This window comes from Zophobas morio, unplaced genomic scaffold (assembly GCF_036711695.1).
Source record: "Zophobas morio isolate AGI-343-1 ecotype UQ-CSIRO unplaced genomic scaffold, CSIRO_AGI_Zmor_V1 ptg000021l, whole genome shotgun sequence".
Taxonomy (NCBI): domain Eukaryota; kingdom Metazoa; phylum Arthropoda; class Insecta; order Coleoptera; family Tenebrionidae; genus Zophobas; species Zophobas morio.
The window spans coordinates 6,963,605-6,979,240 of record NW_026972126.1 but is presented as its reverse complement, the minus strand read 5'-3'; the positions used below and the strand labels follow the sequence as shown (position 1 = coordinate 6,979,240).

Below are 15,636 nucleotides of genomic sequence, written 5' to 3'. Positions count from 1 at the left end.
TACATCACAGTAAATGTCGAAAGTCCAACATAAGTGATTCTTCGGTCTTCCACACTTTTAGAATGAGTTTGAAAGTGAAAGAGGCGAATTAACATTCTGGTTTTTGTAAAGAAATCGACTGTCCATAGTTCACGAAATGTAATGTGGTTGTATAAAAACGACAAAGAAAAATATTTAGCGTGATAGAAAAATAAAGAGAGTAAGAAACAATGAAACTTTAATCTATTATAAGTAGAAATTTTATTATTTTTTTTACAGTTTATCTTAATAAATTGAACTATACTTGAAAATAATCCATCGTGCACTTAGAGTGAAATTTAGCTACACTAACCGTGAAGTACCACAAATTCAAGACATAAACCCCCATATTATCAATAACCAGCCATAATGTTTAAAAGTTTTGAATAAACCAATTCCTTAATTCTGATCCCTATTAACCAATCCAAGTGTTTAACCGTAGTATCATTGACTAAATTGTTGCTACCACAAGCATTACCTAGTTCCTTGCATACTCTAACAGCATCCACTTCAGACACTGCTAAATCATCCCGACTATAAAACAAATGACACTTTACAGTAACCAAAGACAAATCGTACGCAGGAGGCGTCAAAAATCCATACACTTCCTCATTCTTCTTTTTTCCATAATCGTACCTTCGAAAGTAGCCCGACTTAACACTCTGCAAAAAGTGCTGAGTTTGCTTTCTGGATATTGGTAATGGAAAATGTCCCAGAAAAGAAGTTAACGTGTCTGAATTCACTTGATGTGGTTTATACCCAAAAATAGCCATAAAAACTAAATTACAGAACCTGGGGCTAAAAAAGCACACTCCGCTTTTAATAAGTACCAAAAACTTTGGAGGAATTTCATTAATTTTAAGAACTTTAAGCCAGAAGAAAATGAAATTGTTCCAATGGGCGATCGTTCGAATTGGGACGTTTTTCATGTGACCCAAATAAGCGGCAGGTGCCATGGATACATGTACTTTAATTTTATCGTTATACTTTGGTTGAGTTGCCATCATGACGAAAAATATTGTGCTCCCTTGGGAGTAACCCACATAGTAGAGTCCCTTTTGATAGGTGACTTTTAAAACGTGATCGACCATTGTTGGAAGATCGATCGTGCCCATTTCGTGAAAGGTGAAGTCCCAGAACTTGGGGTCTCTGTTTGGGTTAAGTGTGGTGTGGTTGCGGGAATATGGAGTTCCTCGTACGTTGCCAAGCCATACGTCGTATCCTTCATCAGCTAGTATAAAACCTGAAGGAGAATGGAGTTTGAACTGGGAAACATGTAGAACAAGGGGTTGAAAAAATAGGGTTTGCTTTACCTAGACCGTGTTCCACTCCAGTGCAGACGAAGCTACTTGATTCAACAAATAGTCCATGGAGTACCAGGACAACTTTGCCGGAAGAGGTCGTGTTATTAGTAGGCAGGATACGATGAAGGGCCAGAATGTAGCCATCAGAAGTAGTCACATGGTGTACTTCATTTGGGTATCCATATTTGGTCAAAATTTGGGGCTACACATAACACAGAAACGTCATTATACTTAGAGAAACGTGTCATAACTTACTGTTGTCAAATGAGCATTTTCTTTATCCGCTAAAACTCTGAATAGAAGAGCTAAAAAGCAAATACTTAAAACTGTTTGGTGTGACGCTACCGCCATTTTAATATTTTTTACTTAAAACACTTAAAGCCAGTTAATAATAATAAAAAGTAAATATATTTTACTTCGTATTTTACTATCAGTATGACGACTGCACACTTGCATTAGTAATAACACTGATAAGAACACATAATTAAACAAATTATAGGTGGTTTTAAAAGAGAAGGATAAAAATAGGGCAGAAGTTGGTAAACTCTCATCTTTATTATGTGAAAAACACAATAATATAAAGTAAAGTAGAATGAATAATTTAGATAATCGTCTAAATACACAACAAAATTTTAATAATTAGCCATCACACTTACACCTTTCGAATACACACACACATTCCACTTATTTTACAGTGCCAGTACTTGTATTTCCATACTTCACCGGCACTGACTTCACTCTTCTTCATTCCCTTATCCTTCTTCACCCGCACCCCCATACCTCACTCCGTCACACCCTCTCTCATCGTTCTCCTTTTTTAAACACACTTTCCGCAAATCCCATTAATCTCTCATACATCTCTTCTCTCAAACCGTCTTTCCCCAAACCATCCTGACCATTCACAACTGCTTCTTTCCTCATCATACAATCCACACTCGAAACCACACACATGCTACCCAATTCATAATCTATGATCACACATACTCCCGAATTTTGACCTTCCACTCTTATTTGTACAGCATCCACAGCCACTCTTATATCATTCTCTCTCATACATACCCCTATGCAGAGCTGTTCAAAGTACTCAAAAAAAGTACTTGAAGTACCAAGTACAAAGTACTACTTGAAATAGTGTTCAGGTAAAGTACCAAGTACTTACTTTCAGCAAGAGTATTTCAAGTATCAAGTACTTTTCAGATGTACTTGAAGTACAAGCCAAGTACATTACTTCAAGTACTTACGAGTACTTGAAGTACTGGAGGTATACTTCAAGTACTTACAAATACTTGAAGTACTGAAAATGCTTCAAGTACTTTCTAATTATTTGAAATACTGTAGAATTAGATAACTTTTCCTGTTTTTTTAAAAAAGCTTAATATATTTTAGAATTGAATTTTTTAATACTCAGAATTTAAGTATACAATAATACATATTTCGCCACATAAAAAATTGCATAAGCATCAACTTAAATGCAAAATGGTAGCTCACTTATTAATAATACTATGTTATTTATAACCAATATTCTTTTGAAATACTTTTACATCTTTCTGTTGACACAATGCCTTCGACAAAATTAACGTCTATTTCTAATTTAAAATTTAAAATAAAATACATGACGGCGTTGTCTATGTATGTTTACTATTAATTTGTAACAAAAACATCGGCGCTGTATGGTATTTTCTCAGGCTTCTGTTGCCTTTTTTTAATATTTTGAATTTTGGTTCACCGCCAAAACGTTCTGATTTTTTAATAAGGTTGTGTTAAAAATATATGAATTTTATGAACCGGTTCCGTGTTTAAGTTTGTGGGTAGTATACAGCACCCATTACCCATTGTGAAAGTGCACAGGGGCGGATTTGTGAAAGTGAAATTTTTCAGAAAAAAATTTTAAAAGCAGTGCGATACATATACATGCTCGTGACATAAAAATGTTTAAGTCATTATGTTGTATTTAAAAAAAAAGTATGCATTTTTTAAATAAAAAATAAAATGCCTAAAACGAGAGTCCATTTTCAGCGAAAACTATAACTCTTGAAAAATATCAAGGCGATCAAAGTAATTAGTCGTTTTTTACTTTTGCGGTTACCAAAAATGCTGAGAATTTTCTTGGAATGAATGCCCCATATTCCTGAATATATCTGTCTACCACTTACGTATTTACTATTCTAAAAATTATTAAATTAACCTAAATACTACAGTGACTAAATAGTAAACACTAATCACTACAATGTTTGTCTAACTAGGTATGTAACTTTACACTGACAAATCACAAATTATAGGTTCGTAATGCTGTTCCGTCCATTTATACAAAATTTTGTTCCTCTAATGCCACAATACTTTCAAAATTTTCCTTTACATTTTCGATTGGCTTATTTTTTATTTTTACCTGAAAACCCAAAGAAGATGACATTAGTAACTGATAACTACAATGACTTCAGGGAATGCCTAAGAACGGCATTTGCGAAAATTTAGGTAAATATGTACTAAATTTATTATTGTTAAAATATTTCGTAGGGGTGTATTTATCTAGGCAATTATACTAACTAATCGCGAATTTCATTAACTTTGTATTTTTTTATAATGTGAATATGTATTTTGTTCCATTTACGGAAGCGGCCACTGACCCTTTTGGGTATCTTTACCTGACATTGTAAATACAAATGTAAATTCAGTACTTCTGTAACCGTCCTGTATTTAAACATCGAAACCGAACGCTGTCTATTACTTCGCACACAACAAAACAAAGGTCTTTCGAGCAATATCAAAGTACAATTCGGTACTCATCAAAACCATACAATCATGGTCGTATCAACTGGATTACAAAAAACATTGGTACTACGATCCGAGTTTAACAAAACATATTTCATTTTGAACAATATTGGGTTTATGTAATAAGCGATGCAATGTAATACGTAAAGTTGTTGTGGGGTAATAAATAAAATCCGTACAAGAAAGATAAATGACACTAATTAGTGTGACTTTTAAAATTATTGTTTTTCTGCATTACGTCTTTTTAAATTGTTGGTGTTCAAATAATTCATACAATTTAACAGATTATTTGAAACTGTAATGTGAGAAAATATAACTAGTTATAACAAACTAAGTTTATATGGCTGAACCATGTATAAACAAAAAAAGAAAATTTAGTAAAAAACGAGTGTCTAACATGATAAAGAAAATTAAACTGCAAAATATTTAACATAAAATTGTGTTTAAATTCTACCAGGAAGAGGCGAATATGAAAGTCTGTACCTGCCATCAGCTATTGCTATTATAATAAAAGGGATAATCCCCTGCCGAGTTCTCCGCCCTGACCAGGCTTCTTACTGACAAATACACGGCGGGGTTAAGAAACTAATGAAAGAAAAAATATCTTTTTGAACGAGTACTGAATCATTTCTCAAATATTTTCAAATCCGACCTTGCACTTTAGCAGGTACGTCAACAAACCCGATTCCCTTTGGGGTACCGGGAAGGTACTGAAAAACTACCCACAAAGTTAAGTTCCAGACCAAAATACAAAAAAGACAAAATTCATATATTCACAACTTTACATCGCTGAAAATTTTACACAGATCTCCGACCCTTCTGCGGTCGTCATTCACTCTCAAATGACATATTTATGACATTAATTTTCTTACCTACCTATCTATCGGCATTATGCAAGTACCTATGAAATTTCCGTCATATTGTGGATAAGATATCCACAATCACAGATCAAAATATAACCTCACAGGAAACAAACACGATTTTACTATAAAAATACATCTAATCAAATAATTGAATTAATAACTTCAAGTATTTAACAGACCCTATTTTGAGATGTGAAAACTTCGTAAAATAGAGACTAAAGTATTTGAAATTTCCACTTTCATACTTCAAGTAATTCAAGAGTATTTAAAATACTGAGTGAAGTACTTGGAGTAAAGTAGTAAACTCAAGTACATTTTAGAAATACTCCAAGTACCAAGTACCAAGTACCTAAATATAAAAGTACTTCAAGTAAAGTACTTGAAGTACTTAAAGTACTTGAAGTATTACTTCAAGTACTTTTACTTGAAGTACTGAACAGCTCTGCCCCTATGTCACACATCACACCATAACAACCCTGACAATTTGCTTGCAAGATTTTAAGGCCCATAAATAAATTTCCTGACCAAACTTGTACCGCTGTACAAATATCGGGCACATACTGGAAAACACCGAGTGGCCAAATTCCTTTCCCGCTACCTTACAATTCCTACACTGGTCGATCGTCGCCTGACATTATTTCCCCACATGTCTCTGTTCCCCACATTTCTTGCAAACCTTATTTCTGATCTTACAATCAGACGCAGCATGGCCGTACCCATAACAGTTATAACACCTCAACACATCGACCCAATTTTTCCATTTGAAGGAATGCCAGCCAGCATACATATAACCTGGTCCAAAAATACTACCCTAACTTTATCCGTAACTTCAATCACAACATTTTCGAATTTTTGACTTACCTGATCTGTTCCCGCTTGCCCGATTCTCTTCCCAACAATTCTAACACTATCCCCAAACTGTTCCTCTGCCATCTTCCCCACGAAATTTTTCCGATATATCCCCATTTCCACAGGTACATCATACAACATAATCCTAAATCCTCTCCTTTTCATATCTTCCGTGGACCAGTTCGGGTTTGTCTTAACCACCTGCTTTATCATCTCTATCTCCTCCTTACTCCTCGTCTCAATTATTAACCCACCACTTCTGTTCCTCCTCACATTTTCCACTTTCACGTCTACATCCATCTTATTAACTTTCTCTCTAATCTTTTCCCCATCTTCCTCTGGATGCTTTGACTTCACTATAACAGAATACGTTTCCTTCCTTCTTGGCACTTCCTTATTATTCTGCCCAGATCTAGCACCTCCGACAACTCCAGCGTACGTCTTCCTATCCGTCGATTCCAGTTCTTTAATCCTTCCCTTCATAAAACTATTCTCAACGGCTATCTCCAATGCTATGGTCTCCATTTTACCCCAAAATCCCAACACCTGGTCAATCACCACCTTGCCAACTCTACTCGACTCCAAAAATAGGCACGCCCTCAAGGACAGCTCTATCTCCTTTACCCTTTGTGTCACAGTTTCCTCCATCTTCTCCTCTCGCGGCATTCTTGTCTTTCCTTCCAGCCCCTCTCGTCCAGAAAAGTTTATTCTAAGTCCCCAAATCAAAATTATTCCTAGTCCTAAAAACGAAAATTTCCTAAGTCCAATCCAATGCAAGAGAAAAACATAAAAAAAAATTCTTCCTGATTTATCCCGATCTCCCGCGAGAGAACCCCGCCAACCTATTCCTGACTCCCCAACCGGTTTATTTCTATCCACCGATTTTTCTTCTCTCAGAAGTCCCGAAGAATCCTCGAAAAATTTTTCTTATCCCGACTCGCACACCACACCACTTCTAACACCGCAGAGCACCGAAAACACGTCCGACACGTTCAACAGACAGAAGTGAACTTTCGAATACAGTAAAACATGTTTACTTTTCAAGTGTAACAGAAGGAAATATGATAATACAGTCTATCTAAGTAGGTTTCGCATTACCGTCTGTCTGTCATCTGTGTCGATTTTTATTAGACATATAATCTCCGAAACTACTGGATCTCAAAATTTTTGCTGAAGTATGTAGTATTTTGACTTAACGTTTGTCCTTTTCCACTGCTTTTGGGCTGCGTTCTGAAGTAACGAGTTAAATTTTTAGCTTAATTTATTAAAGACAACACAAAATTAATTGAATTAATTATTTTATTGGCCGCTAGTAACAAAAATATTCTTACTTTAAAAAAAATAAAAATATTAAAAATATTTACAATGGTTTCATTAACATCTCATTATTTTCACTTCTTGCATTATTTTTTTGCGAAGAGGTTCAGCGTCTTTGTTTCGACGACGTTTCCTTTTTCCCACGGTGGTAACTGGTTCTCGTGCTGGAACCTGTCTTTGAACAGTTTTGGTAGTGTTGGGTCCAAATACTCCTCCGGGTCCACTTGTGGTTACGGAAATCAAGAGCCCTGGATTAAGCATCTCCTCTCGGCGTCTTCGTTTCTCCAACACCCTCTGGGCCTTGATGGTCTTCCTCAAAACAGGATCTCCCTGGGCGATGTATTTCCACAGGTCGTTGGAGCTGACAGCAGTTAGAAGTGATGTAGGGTCCAAACACCTGAAACAAATACAGTATTAGTAAAAAATTACAACAAAAATAAAAATATTACTTACCTCAATATGATGGTCCAAAGCTCCACGGGTAAATTCGGCAAACCAAATTCAACGTCGGGGATGAAAGGTAAAATTTTGTACATGTTGGAAAATTTTATCGTGCAAGCAGAGGATAAACTGAATGGGTGGCGGCACGTTGCGGTATATATACCGGACACGCGCTCCCCCTCCACTCGACTAAGGATGGAAAGGGAAGCGGAGGAGTGCGGCCGCGGTCAGTTTGAACTATGTTATGTTTTAAATTGTTTTAATCACTTCCGGCTGTATTATATCCCGCCTGTTCATATCCACAAAAATGCATTGAAGAAATTTTGCCGTGAGGGCAGCACTGGAGGGGCGCTTTTGACCTTGACAATTGTCAAACAAACTTCAAATTTGAAGGTTTATAAATAGGTTAAATCGGGTTACGTTAAATGTTTGGAACAATAGCAAAGGTGAAATTTTGCAAAAGGCACTTCTCGATTTCCCATTAAAACTACTTCACTCTCTCTCTCTCCCTCTCTCTTCTCTCTCTCTCTCTCTCTCTCTCTGAAAACTACTAGAAAAACCAGACACAAGGGGTCCCCGAGGGGTGTCGGAAATTCTTTGAAACTATTTCAAAAACAAAAGAAAAGGGATCACCTGGATTTTTTAAACTACTTCAAAAACCATACACAAGAGTTCTGCGAGTTTATTTCAAACTATTTCGGAAACAAAATGAAAGAGGTCTCTAGATTTTTTAAACTACTGCAAAAACCGGACACAAGAGCTCCTCAAGATTCTTTCAAATTACTTCAAAAATCAGACAAAGGATTCTTTCAAAGTAAAATTAAAATTTAATCACAACATCTTCTGAGTTCGTGGTTTCTCAGAAAAATTGAGTCCTCGATAGCAGAAGAGCCACTGCTTTCTTTGATATTTCGATGTGTATGGTTGTTTTTACACTTCTTTAGGATTACTTATACAGAAAGGCTCAAAAAATTAATCAATTAGGCTATTTATTTTGTTGGTGAAATTAGGAATAGCTCACCCGATTTTCTACAAAATTTAGGAATATTGTACTATTATTGCTAATATTACATTCCACCTATCCAAATTCAAATACGTGTCCTTGCTAAAATGTTCATGACGTTATGAGGTTATGACAAAATTTTGTAACGGAAAAAGTCATTAGAAACATTCGAATGGTATGCTTCTTTGCCTTTCGTTTACTACAAATATATTTTTATTTCAACTTATAGGGGCTATCATAAGAAAAATGGGATAAGCTAGAATAAACAATTATTTACTCTATTTTGCACAAATGATTCTTATCAACGAATAAAATATTGCCGAATGTCAGCTGCAGACTCTAATGCTTTAAATTATAACTATTGGAACATCAAAGGTCCCTCTTGCCATTTCATGCTTAACAAAGTGCAATGTTCATTTCCTCGACTCTGTTCTCTGGCTGCGTTACTTTGCAGTCGTAGTTATTCAAATTGATGAACCACTGAAATTGTGAACATCGCGCTAAAAAACTAACGAACTTCTTTAGATGAAACCAGATATTAAAAGTCAGTTAGACCTGATACTAATCCTTCCAATAATTTATACAGTTATATTTGGTACAGCAGGCAGCCATTTTCGGTGGTTCTTATTTCATTATTTATAAATAACTTAGTTTAGTCAAAATTAATACAGATAGAGCTTCCTTTGCTTTTACAACAATCAATTCTGAAAAAATTCGGTAAAAAATTATTTATTAACTAATTATTTTCTCTGCATTTAAGGAAAATTAAGTTGGTAGCTTTCCAAGTTTGACTTAGTGTTCCATATTCTCAAATAGTCTAGTAAGAACTTCCGACAAAACACTGATTGTTTAAAAATAAGTGTTTTTCAAAGACAGGAAGAAGAAATTATCTAAGGATGTCAAATCAGGTAATCGAGGCGGCTGGAAATAATAATCTGTGTGAGATATATTTAGAAACAACTATTTAGTAAAACTAATTATTCTGTTTTGAAAAAGTATAAATATGTAGATATATGAATTTTTAACATATAAAGTAATTTTTCAAAAAAATTTAGCAGCTATTCAAATGTTCGTGGAATCTTCACGCTGCAGCTACTTCGCGTGAAAATGTTTTTGATCACCCTGTACTTGTCCCCAAAATATAAAAAAGAATGGGTTAGCTATCTGCGCCTGTGGCTTTTTGCACCCTTGTCCGTTATTATTAATCTCACAGATTTCTTGCACTCGAGGGGTCTGCAAAACCATTAGATCCACTACTGCTCGAGATGTCGAATAATCTGGATAACGGAGAATAGTCTATAATTCATTTGCGGAGCAAGTGGCGTAATTGACGTGCGGCGGTGGCGGCGGCGGCGGCGGCGTAGTCCTGCACACGGGATAATTTGATTTAATTTAAACAACCGTGGAACCGTGGGTGTGTTTCAGAAAAGTTTGTTCGAGTAAAGATGAGTTCGTGGCAGGAAACGTGACAGCAGGTTACTGATTTTCGTTTAAATCTCATTAATTTTCATTCTCCATTATACTTTGTTGTTTACAGGCATGCTTTTTATCTGGATGGATTCCAGGCATTCCGCTTTCGCGCGTACGTTGCCCCACTTATCATTCTGCGTTCGAGTTTTAGGCGCTTTCGGTTAATTATTACACCTACGGAATAATTATCCGCAACGCAGAAATATTAGCGTGTCAGGGACCCTTCTGAAGTGTTGGTCTACTATTCACGCAGGTATCTCTACTCGTGATGAACAGTCACAACAGAATGAGTATTGTTTCATGTCGAATCGGCGTGCGATTTAACTTCAACTTGAATTTTTTCAAATTTTGTACACTTTTAGCTCATCAAAAATAACGAAAAATTGGAAGACAACAAAAAACAACATGTTTTGTAAACATTTCGTCATCTTCGTCGATCTTTCTTTTAAATTGAATCAGAGAACCGCTTTCTTATGTTGAGTCAAACTATTCCTTAGTCTAGTCACCTCTAAGAAAAACTTTATTCTAAATTTATTACGTATTATTTAACGTAAAGATAAGATGCTTTAAATGTATAATTAAATTACTCAAACTTATGTTAAGGAATTGACTAGTATTCAGCTGAAAGACTTCAATTTGTTTTTTATTTCCCGAATGTAAAATTAGAGAAGTAGTACTCCAACATGATCCATCTCCTTTCCGTCTATCGAAACTAATGGACTGACGGTTGGGGAATCTTATATGCAGGTATTTTACGAATTTAATTTAGGTGGTAAAACCCAAACCAAAATTGGTCTGGTTAGCCTCACGAATAATTTCGTCTCGTCAGCTCAAAATTTTCATAGTAAATGTTATTTAATCTATATTTTCTGTTTATGGACCCGACTTCACTTTTCGTTTTTCACATCATATTAAAAAAAAAAACAAAATACCATAACATTTTACAATTTAACGTACAAACTACGTATAAAACAAAATGATTGCAAAGGTTTTATCGTTATATCGTAGGGAAAAATTAAATGGCGTCTTCTCAAAATTTTACAGGATAAATCCCATCTAAAACATACAAAATATAATGATTGGATTGAATAGTTGGGGTTTAAATTAATATTTTTTAGAATTACATATGTGATAAAAAAAGTAACAAATGAAGCAATTTGTTTTACTTATGAAATCAGGAACTGTTAATCCAATTTCCCTTAAATTTAGGAATACAATTTCTTTAAGCAAAAACTCATATATGCTTCTTCACCTGTTCATGAACACTCCACACAGCTTTAATTTAATGTGTAGGGTTTGTCATACAAAAATAAAATTCGTAAAATCAAAATTTACAATTTTTCGATAATTTTTTCTTAGAAAATTAGTTTTTCACCACTAACTAATTAACCAGCAAAAGTTTGACTCTTGACACCATGGGTTACAATTTAAAACACAAAGTTGCTGTTGCCAAAAGTCTTTCTCTCTGATTGCTTGTCTGAAAAGAACAACTATTCTATGAATCAAATACGCGTGAATACTATCTAGCAGGCAACCTTTGTGAATCATCATCACTAGAGAGCGGATTTATAAGCACAAAAAAATTAAGAATAAGCGCTTAAATAAGCACATTTTCAATAAAAAAGTTTTATTTTAAGCAAAAAAGCATCAAATAAGCATAACACTTTCATTAAAAAAGTTTTATTTTAAGCAAAAAAGCATTAAAAACATAATCATATTACAAATCAAAGAACACTTTTTAGAACTTTGGATAAAATATTATTACAATAATCCTAGACTATATATTTTACACACGTATTTCAGTTTTCTTTAAAACAATTTATGATTGTGATATGTTCCAAGTTGTCCACTGTAAAAATTTTTCGCCGATCATTTAAAATGTGTTTAAAATTGGAGAATGTGCGTCCAACATCCACCTTCTGGCCTTGTAAAACACGAGCAACGTCGGAAAGAACACCGAAACCTGCATTTTTATTTAACACTTTGTCAAGTTTTTGAGATACTCTAGTACCAATATCACTCCTTACTGCGTTTGTTTGTTGTTTAAATTCTTTCACTAAGTTTATGGCATCGACCAACAACATGTTGGGTTTTTCTAACTTTTCTATTACCTCACATACGAATTGATAATTGCTTCTTAGAAAAGCTAGATCCTGTCGCAAATCTTTGTTTTCCAAAATATTTATGCAATCTTTCATCGATTGAGAAGAATCTTCGCTTAACTCCGTAACTACTTCGTCAAATTCTTCGATATATTTGTCATAATAAAATGTGGCCTGTAACCCTCCCCACGTCGTTATAATCGGCTCTGGGGGCAATGGTATGTTTGGAAATTTTTCCTTAAAATGTTGCACTCTTAGTGGGGCTTTAACAAAAATCTTTTTACCATTTGCCACTAATTTATTAACAACAGGAAACTGCAAACGTATTTCTTCAGCCACTCTGTTTAAACCGTGGGTAATGCAAGTAGAGTGAATTAAATTGGGGTACAATATTTTTAGATTATTCCCTGCTTTCAACATATAACGAGCTGCATCCGAGATCATCAGTAAAATTTTATTCGCCGGTACGGCATTTGGCAAAAATAGTGACGTAAGACTGCATTTACAAATCTGGTAATCGTATTGCCATTTGTTTTATCTAACATTTTCAAACTTACTACATACCCTAGACTAGGAAAATTTTTATTTAAAATTCTAACAATTAAACTTGCCACGTATCTTCCACAACTATCGGTTATTTCATCGACAGCGAACCATAAATAATTATCTCCAATGCGATGTTTAATTTCGTTGTAAACTTGCTGAAACACTGGGCCTACGTATTTTTTTCGGAGAGTTCTTTCAACCGGAATATGTCGATTGCAGTGTTTTTCAAGGAATTCTTGAAGAGGGCCTTTCTCCAATTTTTTTAAAGGTATATTGGACTGGATCATCATTTTACATAAATCGAAATTAAACTGAAACTGCTCATCTTTTGTGGAAGTAGATGCAACAGATTCATGTATGGTCTACTGTTTAATTTTAGAAACTTCAAACATTTTCTTCTTTTCTACATGAAGAGTCGTTCTGACATGTTGGGTCACGTTATATTTTTTATCACTTTGAATCTAAAACAACGTACATATACAGGATTAACAAAGGAAAATAGATAAAAAAAATTAGTGGGCTTACGGTTTTCACACAAGCTCTGCAGAATATTTCGTTGTTTTCTAATTTTAATTCTGGAAACTCCCTTGTCCACTCATCCGGCGTCGATTTTACTTTCGGCATTCTTTTAAAATATTAGTAATATTACCAAAAAGAACTCAACATGTAACAAGGGAGAACCACGTATAACACTGTACTACGACAGATGCGATAGACTGATGGTTGTGAAATAAACGGTTCATTTACTTAAAAGTTTTCATTAGAAAAATTTTAAGGTAGGTAGTTCGGTACAATAATCCTTTTTTCTAAAAAATCTTCAACGGTCTTGCCGCAAAATGCCGAAAAAGAACATCTGGTTAAAAGCTTTAATTCATTATCAAGGGAAGTAAGGATTTAAAGTCATAAAATCTATGGAGTATTTTTCCAATCCTATAATAAAATTTTATTACCCGAACGACCGGAACCTATTCACAGAAAGGGTCTTGAGTAAGTGTACTTCAATGGTCAAGTCCAGGTAAAATGCATACGATACGATACGCCTAACTAAAAAGTATTTGTCATCCCGACAAGGCCGGCATTTGAACAAAATATGCATTAAAACTCATATTCGTCGAAAAAAGCATTAAATAAGCATATAAGTTTTAATATCCATAAAATTGAAAAAAAGCAAATAAGCATAAAAAAAAATGTCAAATGACTCCAAATTATATCATAGTTACAGATATAAAAAAACTTTGAAGTGCTTACATTTTTCACAAAAAGCATTAAACCTAGAAATCTGCTCTCTAATCATCACCGAGCAGTTAATTAAGAGCTTCCTTTGAAAATGAAAAGCTAATATTGACTAATTCCTGGTCTCTACATTACAACTGAAATGGTGGTTGCCTAAGTGCTTCATACCTTCTGTTATTAAAAACTTAAATTTACAACAAAAATAAACAATTTGTTGTAGTGAGACATCAGAGTAAATATTCACCATTTTGTTCTAGGTACATGTTCACTCCCAGTTTCTTATCTTCAAAAATGTTCTGTAACATCTTTCATCAAAGCTTTGCACCCATTGTTCAATTTGGAACAGGAACTGCTGACTGATGAGACCATCTTGTCAAAGATATTTGAGAATTCTCCTCGAGTCGTTGTCTCAAATGATCAACAACTTTCTCAGATACTGAAGGTCTTCTTGGAGATTTTCCTTTGTTGCTGCCGGTTCGAACAAATCTGTCGGTTACATCTCTAATGTGAGCCTCTACGATGTTTCTTGAATTTGCAAATCAGGGTTTTTGTCCAAATATTCGTGCTCAGAAACGGTTAGAGAATACACACACTCTCCGTTTACGAATGTCCATTGCGGCCAAGTGGAGTGCGGATTCTATGCAAAATGCATACTGGATGTTACTATTTTGCCATTTTGTTCTATTTTTCACATAAGTATTTCGAAAAAAACGCACCTATTAAAAATTGCGTGTTTCATGTTTTTCGTAGAAACAATAGTACAATATAGGAATCATTTCTATATTTATTGCAGTCATTTCCGCTGTATCGATTAAGACTAATATTTTTATGTACTGGTTTTTCCAAATCTCGTAAAAGGGGAGGGTTGATATTTAGGTATACTTGGCAAAAGGATTGATATAAATGATAAGAATATGTTGAAAGAAAAAACCTGTATTTTTTAATTTTTAAATATACATGTTGTCTAAATTAAACATGAACACATGTCGTTGCCCGTATTTTGTGTTACTATCTATATGTAAGTGTTCAGTCAACATGACTGAACAATAATTTCACACATCTCAGAAATTTAAAGCAATCTAGAATATTACGTATTAATTTGATGTGTTAATGGAACGTTATGTAATTGACGTAATTGCAATAATACCCATGACAACAGCTGCTCCAGTTTATGTGCCAGCCTCACCCAATAATTCAGCAATAATGACCGCATTGAATTAATACAGCTGAGATTAAGAAACAGTAAGTTTTACAATCACTGTAAATGCATGCACGTATATGTAGCAGTGCTCAGTTTTCAGTGAGTGACTGCTTGATCAGTAGACAGCGGATTTCTGTCGGGCTACGTCACAATTATTGGTGGGGACGCGCTGGATCGCCGGGACTCAGTGGCGGGTGATAGATAATAATCAGTAATCACTGAATTTAATCGTCACTTATTCCATAAATACAATTAACGATTTATTAGTCAAACGGCTAAGTAAATGAGAATGAGAATTAACAGCAGAGTGCAAGAAAGCAGCGTTATTCTAATCTCAAATAAACGAAGTGCAACCCGTAACTGCAATGAATTCCCATCCCGTACGAGCCGTACCGAGTTTGGCCTTGCCTAGCCCGACAGAAATCCGCTCTCTATTGATCAGTGATCCCAATATACAGACATTCCTCGTCAGAACGTTGTCATTGTCAAGTAGCGAGAAACTCGGGCGCAATTTTTTTTC

The 15,636-nt window shown here is 34.8% G+C and overlaps 2 protein-coding genes across 2 annotated transcripts; both read right to left on the bottom strand.

Moving 5' to 3' along the window:
• Positions 1-302: 302 nt before the first annotated feature.
• On the bottom strand, positions 303-1,673 carry LOC135131657 (lipase 1-like). The gene is made up of 3 exons (XM_064059501.1): positions 1,578-1,673; positions 1,332-1,524; positions 303-1,261 (listed from the first exon to the last, which is right to left on the bottom strand). Exons 1-3 carry the CDS (start codon positions 1,671-1,673, stop codon positions 372-374), a joined length of 1,179 nt encoding a protein of 392 aa, XP_063915571.1. The 3' UTR covers positions 303-371.
• A 5,504-nt stretch (positions 1,674-7,177) lies between these two features.
• LOC135131656 (uncharacterized) lies at positions 7,178-7,812 on the bottom strand. Its single transcript, XM_064059500.1, has 2 exons — positions 7,574-7,812; positions 7,178-7,517 (listed from the first exon to the last, which is right to left on the bottom strand). The coding sequence occupies exons 1-2, from the start codon at positions 7,654-7,656 to the stop codon at positions 7,178-7,180; spliced, it is 423 nt and encodes a 140-aa protein (XP_063915570.1). The 5' UTR covers positions 7,657-7,812.
• Between the last annotated feature and the right edge of the window lie 7,824 nt (positions 7,813-15,636).

Excerpts from the sequence above, each read along its gene's own strand:
- LOC135131657 (XM_064059501.1), bottom strand. The coding sequence starts at position 1,673 with ATGGCGGTAGCGTCACACCAAACAGTTTTAAGTATTTGCTTTTTAGCT. Across the intron at positions 1,525-1,577 it reads AAAATGCTCATTTGACAACA|CCCCAAATTTTGACCAAATA; the intron begins GTAAGTTATGAC and ends TGTTATGTGTAG. Across the intron at positions 1,262-1,331 it reads TGGAGTGGAACACGGTCTAG|GTTTTATACTAGCTGATGAA; the intron begins GTAAAGCAAACC and ends ATTCTCCTTCAG.
- LOC135131656 (XM_064059500.1), bottom strand. The coding sequence starts at position 7,656 with ATGTACAAAATTTTACCTTTCATCCCCGACGTTGAATTTGGTTTGCCG. Across the intron at positions 7,518-7,573 it reads CTTTGGACCATCATATTGAG|GTGTTTGGACCCTACATCAC; the intron begins GTAAGTAATATT and ends TATTTGTTTCAG.